Genomic DNA, 9,444 nt, shown 5'->3' on the forward strand with positions numbered 1-9,444 from the left:
CTCCACTGCCTGTGGCTGCACAGACAGAACTGAACCGCTGCAATCCTGAGGTGCTGCAGGGATGGGAATGGAAAGTTCATACCCTGGGGTGGCCACAGAGAGGCTGATCTGCCCCATCTGCCCTCGTCCTGAAGGGACCTGCACTGGGTTTGACAAGGGCAAAGACCTTTCTGGGGAGCACCTCCTGTCCCTTATCAGCTACAACCGTCAGTGGTGGCAGCAGCGTGGCCCCAGTGGGGCCAGTTGCACCCCGGGGCAGCGTGATGGAACGTCCTGGAAGCGGAGCAGCCACGAATGTCCTGGGAATGAGCGGGGTCAGGGCCAGTTGCCAGGCCCAGCTCAGAGGGAGCCGGGGGTGCTGGGCACTGCAAGTGGTGCAGAAGTCATCCCTGTGCCCATCCAGCTCCTCGGGTCACTGCTCCGGGTTCTGCTGGTGTGTTCTAGAGCTGCCGGGCAGGAGGATGGAGCCAGGAGGGGCTGGGCTCTGCTCCCAAGGAACAAGGGATGGGACAAGAGGAAACGGCCTCAAGCTGCACCAGGGCAGGTTTAGATGGAGCTGAGGAACAATTCCTGCCCCAGAGGGTGCTCAGGCATTGGAACAGGCTGCCCAGGGCAGGGCTGCAGTCACCGGCCCTGCAAGTGTTCACACAGCGTGGAGACAAGGCCTCAGTGCCATGGGGCAGTGGTGGCCTTGGCAGTGCTGGGAACGGTTGGACTGGATGAGCTTAAAGGGCTTTTCCAACCTGGTTGGTTCTGTGACTCCATGATCCCATTGACCATGTTCAATCTTCTTCAGCACTTCACCAGATGTCCCCATGTGATTCTTCCCTGAGGCCCCACCAGCCTCTCCAGCCACCCAAAGCAAAGCCATTGCTGGAGGTGACCTCAGGCCTTCCTCACTGGGACCACTGTCTTCTCCAGAGCACACAGGGCCCAGCCCTCGGCTCCAGCCAGGCAGAGCACCAGAGGGACATCACCTCCTCCACGGCCCCCACCTCATGGGGAGCCAATGTCCCTCCATGCTTCATGGTTCAGCCCCTGGCTCTGCCATCAGCGAGGGGATCCAAATGCAGTTTGGAGCCCCCGTGTCCATCTTCCAACCCCACTGTTCCATGCGTGAGCCATTGTGCCCCATCGGGAGGTGGCACTGCCATGGTACAGCCTGGCTCTCTCCCACTCGTGTTCCGTTGGCTCTGGATGAGACACGCTGCAGCTTTTCCCAGCCTGAGGCAGAACACAGAGGGCAGATGTGCTCTGCTGTCCTCGCCCTGGCTGCCAGCACCTGTGTTTGCCCACGTGTTGAGGGACTGGGTGCTCCGAAGCTGCTTCCGTAGGAAAGCAAGGCTTTTGGGTGGTGCTGCAATGAGATCCCTTGGGTCTCTGTGGCCACAGACCTGGTGTTGGGCAAGACCCCCCCTTATGCAGCATCCTCCCTCCTGAGCCACAGCTGAGGAAGGGGCAAAATGCCCCCACCCGTGTCCCTGGGGGTGCCCCTGCCATCTGCAGCATCTCCTGCTGCACATCTCCCATGTCTCTGAGTGCCCTGAACCCCCCAGCGCCGTCCTTGCCATTGCTTGATCCTGAGCAGGACCCTTTCAGGTGTGCGGCTGCCCTGGGTCCAGTCCCCAGCAGCCCCTTCCAGTGCCCCCGGCCCCTCCCTGGCCCCTCGGCCCCAGGTTGTTGGGGACCCTGCTCCTGCTGCCCCTGCTCACTGAGGACAAGACAGAGAGAACGTGGTCTCCACAGCCAGAAGTGGCCTGAGCAAGGAGAGAGGAGCCGGGAAGCTCCAATGGGACTCGAAGCTTCCTGTCAGGACACGGGGCTGGGCTCCAGGGGCAGTTGCTTTCCACGGGCACCCAGAGCTGCAGCTCTGCTGCCCCTCGGGGACGGTGCCAGGCTCAGCTCCACTCGGGGCAGCTCCAGGCCAGGAATCCTGATGGGCAGGAGAAATGCATGGGGAGCTGTGGGGCACGGGCAGCAGCTGCAGTGGAGGGACAGCCCTGGGGAGAGCTCTGAAGAGGGCCCGGAACCTGGGGTCTCACTACAGCATGGGTTGATGCCCATATAGTGTGTGCTATGGGCACAGCAGCAGGGTTCCAGAAGGAATTCCTCACTGGGTCCATTGGGAATCACTGCACAGGTTGCCCAGACAAGTTGCACATTCCCCATCCCTGAAGTGCTCCACATCAGGTAGGAGGGGATTTTGAGCAACCTGGACCACTGCACCATGTCCCTGCCTGCGGCAGGGCATTAGGAACCGAATGGTCTTTGGAATTCCCTCCCATCCCACCCCATCCTGTGACTCTGGGATTCTGTGTCCCTTCACATTCCCCAACACTGCATGGGAAGGCCCCTCCCAGCAGAGCCAATGTCCCCCTGCCCCACAGCAGCTGCCTCCCCAAGGGCTCCACCACAGCAAAGCACCAACACCACCCCCGAGGGCTTCTCAGGGCTCATTTTATTATGAAAGAAGGGGAAAAGCCCCTTGGAGTCCAGGAACCAGCTGGAAAAGGGCTCGGCAGCCGCTCGGAGCTGGGGGCCACCGCTCGACATCGCTGCTTCGTGCTGCTCTTGGCCATAAAGAGCGGGGCACGAGCCCCCGGCTCCTCCATGGACCTGCAGCACCTCCAGAGGCTCCTTCCCAGGGGATGAGGCCGGCTCTGGCTCCGGGGTGGCCGCAGGCGTCGGTGCCAGCGCCGGGAGATCCGCTGCCACGCGTGGGGCTGGGGAAGAGCCGCGATGGGCACGGTGGGGACGTCCTCTCCTTCGTGCCACCAGCACCCGTCCTGCAACGGCAGCCGTGCTGAACCCGAGACCATGCCCGCAGGTGCCTGGGCACCAGCCCTGCTCCATGGACCCTCAACCCCACCGGCTCTGCACAGAGGGACGGGATGGGATGGGATGGGATGAGATGGGATGGGATGGGATGGGATGGGATGGGATGGGATGGGATGGGATGGGATGGGTCCCCTCCTGTGGCACGGAGATGGGAACCTGCCGGCAAGGGAGGGCACAGCCCCCACTGCAATGCACTTGCCAGGAGCTCCCAGCCTGCAGTGCTGGGGACCCCTCCGTGCCCATCGGCAGCCCCTGGCCCCGCTGCCCCAGCTCTCAGCATCCCCCAGCTCTCACCTGGTGGCCGGGGCAGGGTCACCAGCTGGGCTGCCCCTCGCTGGGGCTGATCTGCTCCAGGATCTGGCTGTACCTCCGCGTGAGGGCATTGGTGTCCCTGGTGAGGTGGGTGAGGACCTGCTGCAGCCCGGCCAGGTGGTGGCACAGCCGCTGCTCCAGCCGCGCATCCCCGCTGCTGCCGGCCTCATCCCAGGACGCGTCCTCATCGCTGCTGCTCGAGCTGTGGTCATGGACAGAGGCCAGGCCCTTCTCCACCATGGGCTTGATGGCCTTGAGCTGCTGGTAGCGCTCGTAGAGGTCCGTGTGGCCATCGGCATCCGGAGCCGCCCCGTCCTGCTGCTGCCGCTGCTGCTGGTGCTGCTGCGGGAAGACCCCTCGGAGCAGGCTGGGGAACATCACCTCCTGCTCCATCCTGTGCGTGGCTGAGAAGTACTGCTCCATGGCCCCGCTCCGGCTGCCCCAGCGCTGCTCCGGGCTCTGCTCCGCTCCCCGGCCCCGCCGCCGCCTCTTTATGCGGGGCCGGGGCACGGCCCCGCTCTGCCGCGCTCCGCTACTGGCCCGGGACCGCTTGGGCCGGGCCGGGCTCGGCTCCAGCCCCGCTGGGGCTCGCCCGCGGCTGCCACGCTCCCGGGACGTGAACACCGCAGCCTTGAGCAAGCCCGGGCCCGGCCGCCGGCCTTGGAGCAGCCCCAGCGGTTGCAGAAGGGATCAGCGACCCCGCGCCCTTGCCGCCAATAGAACCGTTTCCACCCGCTGCAGGGACGCCTGGGGACAGCAGAGCCGGGCTCTGCACAGCCTGGACCTGCGCCTGCATGGGCCCGGGGGAGCGGCTCCATCCGCACTGCGCCATGGGCCGCTGCGCCGAGTTCCAGCGCTCCCGCTGTCCCTACACGTGCACACGCTGCTGCCGCTCCTTCCCTGCTAGACCCGTCCCCACCGCCCCTCCTCTCCCTCCCTGGGTGTCCCCAGCATCTCCGGGTGTCCTGCCGTGGGTCCCAGTGCTGCACCGGGGTGTGTGGGTGCTGCTTACCCCGTGTCGGTGCCAGCCCGGAGCTTGGCCCTTTCAGGGCCATTTCGGGGCTTGGGGCGCTGCAGAGCTGCTTGGAGGCGCAGGGATATGGCACGGATATCACAGGGCTCCGGGGACAGGCACAAAGGGGGTGCTCTGCACCCCGGCTCCCTTCAGCACCGCCCTCTCAAGTTGCTTGTGGTGCTCTTAGCAGCATGCTGGGGGGCAACTGGGGTTCAGCAGCTCCAGGTCACTGCACAGCTCCGCATCCTTGGGACATGCATCATTCCCAGAGCCTCCCTACACCTCCAGGGATCCCATCAGCCAAAAATGCACACACGCGCACACCATCCTGCTGGGAGTCAGGGGTAGCTGCTGCTGTCAGGAGGAGAGGTTCCTGCGCTGTAGTCCAGAACAGCCACCATGGGGCTGCTCCATGGCTGGGGTCGGGCTGAGCTGAAACGGGGCACCCAGCTCCAGGCACCCCTGGGAGATGCAGTGAGATCCTCGGGTCTCTGCTCCCATGGACACTGCATTTGGACCAACCTCCCCCTGACCTGCTGCTCTCCTGGGGAGTCTGAGCCCAAACGTGGCTTGTCATGAACAAGATGCCACCGCACACGAGTCCCCGACTGTCCCCGTGTCATCCTCAGGGTACCCCTGAGACCTGCAGGGAGAGGTGGAGGTGACGGGTTGGAGATGTCCCTGTGGGCTGAGGGGCCTCTTGGGCTGGGCAGTCGTGGCACTGAGCCCCCTCCTGCCCCCAGGCAGGGTTGGCTGGGCTGGCTCCTGCCCCTGTGTCCCCGGGGGAAGGACACCTCGCAGCAGAGCTATGACCGGCGGCTGCAGACCAATGCGTCCTGCACGGTGAATCTCCATGGACACCGTGTTTGGACCAGGCTCTGCCGTGCACCGGGGACGTGAACGCTGCAGGGCATTGAGCAACCCCGCTGTGCAGTGACGGGTGAGGCTGTGCTGTCGCACGGGGTCTGGGTGTGCTCATGGGACACGGGATGGGGCTGTGGTGAGGAGCCGCGGCCGTGATGGAAATCTCCCACAGACATGGCTCTGAGCCACCGCTGCCCATGGGGAGCGTGGACGGTGGCAGCACTGCTCCCAGTGCCCCCATCGTGGGGCAGAGGCCACGGCTGGCGCAATGGCCGTGAGGGGCTGGCTGTGCGTGTCCCCTGTGGCAGTCAGCAATAGCTGTTCTATTTGGGGAAACACCGCAGGGTCCCTTACCCTGTTTGCAACCCTTGGTGCTGGCAGCCCTCCCAGTGTGCCCACATGTCCCAGCTCAGGCTGACCTCTCCCCCCATACCCGTCCCCGCCGCGCTTCTGGTCCCTTTCTGGTTGTCCCCAGGGTTTCCATGTGTCCTGGCATGGGGACCAGCGCTGCACTGAGGTGTGTAGGTGCTGCCAGCTCCATGCTCTCAGGGTGTCTGGGTCACCACGGAGCTTCCTGGAGGTGCAGGGGGACATCACAGTGTCCCTCAGCATGGCTGTGGCAGCCATGGTTGCTGGACCTGCCCTGGTGCTGGAGCTTCACCGTGCAGGACGCATTGGTCTGCAGCCACCGGTCATAGCTCTGCTGCGAGGTGTCCTTCCCCCGGGGACACAGGGGCAGGAGCCAGCCCAGCCAACCCTGCCTGGGGGCAGGAGGGGGCTCAGTGCCACGACTGCCCAGCCCAAGAGGCCCCTCAGCCCACAGGGACATCTCCAACCCGTCACCTCCACCTCTCCCTGCAGGTCTCAGGGGTACCCTGAGGATGACACGGGGACAGTCGGGGACTCGTGTGCGGTGGCATCTTGTTCATGACAAGCCACGTTTGGGCTCAGACTCCTCAGGAGAGCAGCAGGTCAGGGGGAGGTTGGTCCGAATGCAGTGTCCATTGGAGCAGAGACCCGAGGATCTCAGTGCATCTCCCAGTGGTGCCTGGAGCTGGGTGCCCCGTTTCAGCTCAGCCCGACCCCAGCCATGGAGCAGCCCCATGGTGGCTGTTCTGGACTACAGCGCAGGAACCTCTCCTCCTGACAGCAGCAGCTACCCCTGACTCCCAGCAGGATGGTGTGCGCGTGTGTGCATTTTTGGCTGATGGGATCCCTGGAGGTGTAGGGAGGCTCTGGGAATGATGCATGTCCCAAGGATGCGGAGCTGTGCAGTGACCTGGAGCTGCTGAACCCCAGTTGCCCCCCAGCATGCTGCTAAGAGCACCACAAGCAACTTGAGAGGGCGGTGCTGAAGGGAGCCGGGGTGCAGAGCACCCCCTTTGTGCCTGTCCCCGGAGCCCTGTGATATCCGTGCCGTATCCCTGCGCCTCCAAGCAGCTCTGCAGCGCCCCAAGCCCCGAAATGGCCCTGAAAGGGCCAAGCTCCGGGCTGGCACCGACACGGGGTAAGCAGCACCCACACACCCCGGTGCAGCACTGGGACCCACGGCAGGACACCCGGAGATGCTGGGGACACCCAGGGAGGGAGAGGAGGGGCGGTGGGGACGGGTCTAGCAGGGAAGGAGCGGCAGCAGCGTGTGCACGTGTAGGGACAGCGGGAGCGCTGGAACTCGGCGCAGCGGCCCATGGCGCAGTGCGGATGGAGCCGCTCCCCCGGGCCCATGCAGGCGCAGGTCCAGGCTGTGCAGAGCCCGGCTCTGCTGTCCCCAGGCGTCCCTGCAGCGGGTGGAAACGGTTCTATTGGCGGCAAGGGCGCGGGGTCGCTGATCCCTTCTGCAACCGCTGGGGCTGCTCCAAGGCCGGCGGCCGGGCCCGGGCTTGCTCAAGGCTGCGGTGTTCACGTCCCGGGAGCGTGGCAGCCGCGGGCGAGCCCCAGCGGGGCTGGAGCCGAGCCCGGCCCGGCCCAAGCGGTCCCGGGCCAGTAGCGGAGCGCGGCAGAGCGGGGCCGTGCCCCGGCCCCGCATAAAGAGGCGGCGGCGGGGCCGGGGAGCGGAGCAGAGCCCGGAGCAGCGCTGGGGCAGCCGGAGCGGGGCCATGGAGCAGTACTTCTCAGCCACGCACAGGATGGAGCAGGAGGTGATGTTCCCCAGCCTGCTCCGAGGGGTCTTCCCGCAGCAGCAGCAGCAGCGGCAGCAGGACGGGGCGGCTCCGGATGCCGATGGCCACACGGACCTCTACGAGCGCTACCAGCAGCTCAAGGCCATCAAGCCCATGGTGGAGAAGGGCCTGGCCTCTGTCCATGACCACAGCTCGAGCAGCAGCGATGAGGACGCGTCCTGGGATGAGGCCGGCAGCAGCGGGGATGCGCGGCTGGAGCAGCGGCTGTGCCACCACCTGGCCGGGCTGCAGCAGGTCCTCACCCACCTCACCAGGGACACCAATGCCCTCACGCGGAGGTACAGCCAGATCCTGGAGCAGATCAGCCCCAGCGAGGGGCAGCCCAGCTGGTGACCCTGCCCCGGCCACCAGGTGAGAGCTGGGGGATGCTGAGAGCTGGGGCAGCGGGGCCAGGGGCTGCCGATGGGCACGGAGGGGTCCCCAGCACTGCAGGCTGGGAGCTCCTGGCAAGTGCATTGCAGTGGGGGCTGTGCCCTCCCTTGCCGGCAGGTTCCCATCTCCGTGCCACAGGAGGGGACCCATCCCATCCCATCCCATCCCATCCCATCCCATCCCATCCCATCCCATCCCATCCCATCCCATCCCATCCCGTCCCTCTGTGCAGAGCCGGTGGGGTTGAGGGTCCATGGAGCAGGGCTGGTGCCCAGGCACCTGCGGGCATGGTCTCGGGTTCAGCACGGCTGCCGTTGCAGGACGGGTGCTGGTGGCACGAAGGAGAGGACGTCCCCACCGTGCCCATCGCGGCTCTTCCCCAGCCCCACGCGTGGCAGCGGATCTCCCGGCGCTGGCACCGACGCCTGCGGCCACCCCGGAGCCAGAGCCGGCCTCATCCCCTGGGAAGGAGCCTCTGGAGGTGCTGCAGGTCCATGGAGGAGCCGCGGGCTCGTGCCCCGCTCTTTATGGCCAAGAGCAGCACGAAGCAGCGATGTCGAGCGGTGGCCCCCAGCTCCGAGCGGCTGCCGAGCCCTTTTCCAGCTGGTTCCTGGACTCCAAGGGGCTTTTCCCCTTCTTTCATAATAAAATGAGCCCTGAGAAGCCCTCGGGGGTGGTGTTGGTGCTTTGCTGTGGTGGAGCCCTTGGGGAGGCAGCTGCTGTGGGGCAGGGGGACACTGGCTCTGCTGGGAGGGGCCTTCCCATGCAGTGTTGGGGAATGTGAAGGGACACAGAATCCCAGAGTCACAGGATGGGGTGGGATGGGAGGGAATTCCAAAGACCATTCGGTTCCTAATGCCCTGCCGCAGGCAGGGACATGGTGCAGTGGTCCAGGTTGCTCAAAATCCCCTCCTACCTGATGTGGAGCACTTCAGGGATGGGGAATGTGCAACTTGTCTGGGCAACCTGTGCAGTGATTCCCAATGGACCCAGTGAGGAATTCCTTCTGGAACCCTGCTGCTGTGCCCATAGCACACACTATATGGGCATCAACCCATGCTGTAGTGAGACACCAGGTTCCGGGCCCTCTTTCAAAGGTCTCCACAGGGGTGTCCTTTCACTGCACGTGCTGAGGATGACATGAGGGCACTCAGAGACACATTGGTGACCGTTTCCCACATCCCAAGCTGTGGCAAGCACTTGTTCCACCAGTCAGTGTGGACATCAGAACAGATTTGCCCTCCATGTCCCTTCTCAGCCTGGGAAAAGATGGTTCTCTCCCCTGCAGAGACAATGGAGCAGGAGGGGGATAAAGGGAGAGTCAGGCCATTCCCATTGCAATGCCACCTCCAGCTGGGACAGATTGGTTCATTCCCTGAGAGAAGAGTAAGTGGAAGATGGACATGGGGACTCCAAATTGACTCTGGGGCTCCTCTACCTCCCTGATGATGGCAGATGCAGGGGTTGAACCATAAAGAATGGAGGGAGGGATGTCTGTACCTGTTGAGGTGAGGACCATGGAGGATGTGATGTCTCTGTGGTCATCACCTGGCTGCAGCTGAGGGATGGGACCTGTATCACCTGAAGATAATGGTCACAGTGAGTACCAGAGGGTATTGACTGACACCGGCTGAACGTGAGCAGCTTGTGCCCAGGCAGCCAACAAGGCCACCAGCATCCTGGGCTGTACCAGCACCAAGGCAGCAGTAGGGCCAGGGCAGGGATTGTGCCCCTGTGCTGGGCACTGGTGAGGCTGCACATCGAATCCCGTGTTCAGTTCTGGGCCCCTCACTGCAAGAGAGACATTGAGGTGCTGGAGCGGGCTCAGGGGAACCTGATCACTCCCTACAAGTGCCTGAGAGG

At 64.6% G+C, this 9,444-nt stretch overlaps 2 protein-coding genes across 2 annotated transcripts; one reads left to right on the forward strand and one right to left on the reverse strand.

The window, feature by feature from the left end:
• Positions 1–2,440: 2,440 nt before the first annotated feature.
• Positions 2,441–3,631, reverse strand: LOC130598777 (thyroid hormone-inducible hepatic protein-like). The gene is made up of 2 exons (XM_057408574.1): positions 3,133–3,631; positions 2,441–2,786 (listed from the first exon to the last, which is right to left on the reverse strand). Exon 1 carries the CDS (start codon positions 3,571–3,573, stop codon positions 3,151–3,153), a length of 423 nt encoding a protein of 140 aa, XP_057264557.1. The 5' UTR covers positions 3,574–3,631; the 3' UTR covers positions 2,441–2,786; positions 3,133–3,150.
• Positions 3,632–7,066: 3,435 nt separating this feature from the next.
• Positions 7,067–8,247, forward strand: LOC130598779 (thyroid hormone-inducible hepatic protein-like). The gene is made up of 2 exons (XM_057408575.1): positions 7,067–7,560; positions 7,902–8,247. The coding sequence occupies exon 1, from the start codon at positions 7,126–7,128 to the stop codon at positions 7,540–7,542; it is 417 nt and encodes a 138-aa protein (XP_057264558.1). The 5' UTR covers positions 7,067–7,125; the 3' UTR covers positions 7,543–7,560; positions 7,902–8,247.
• Positions 8,248–9,444: the final 1,197 nt, after the last annotated feature.

Source organism: Pezoporus wallicus, unplaced genomic scaffold (genome assembly GCF_028554395.1).
Source record: "Pezoporus wallicus isolate ANWC-B61680 ecotype Strahan unplaced genomic scaffold, APGP_CSIRO_Pwel_v1 contig_7461, whole genome shotgun sequence".
In the NCBI taxonomy this organism is placed as follows: domain Eukaryota; kingdom Metazoa; phylum Chordata; class Aves; order Psittaciformes; family Psittacidae; genus Pezoporus; species Pezoporus wallicus.

Coding starts and splice junctions, on each gene's coding strand:
- LOC130598779 (XM_057408575.1), top strand. CDS start 7,126: ATGGAGCAGTACTTCTCAGCCACGCACAGGATGGAGCAGGAGGTGATG.
- LOC130598777 (XM_057408574.1), bottom strand. CDS start 3,573: ATGGAGCAGTACTTCTCAGCCACGCACAGGATGGAGCAGGAGGTGATG.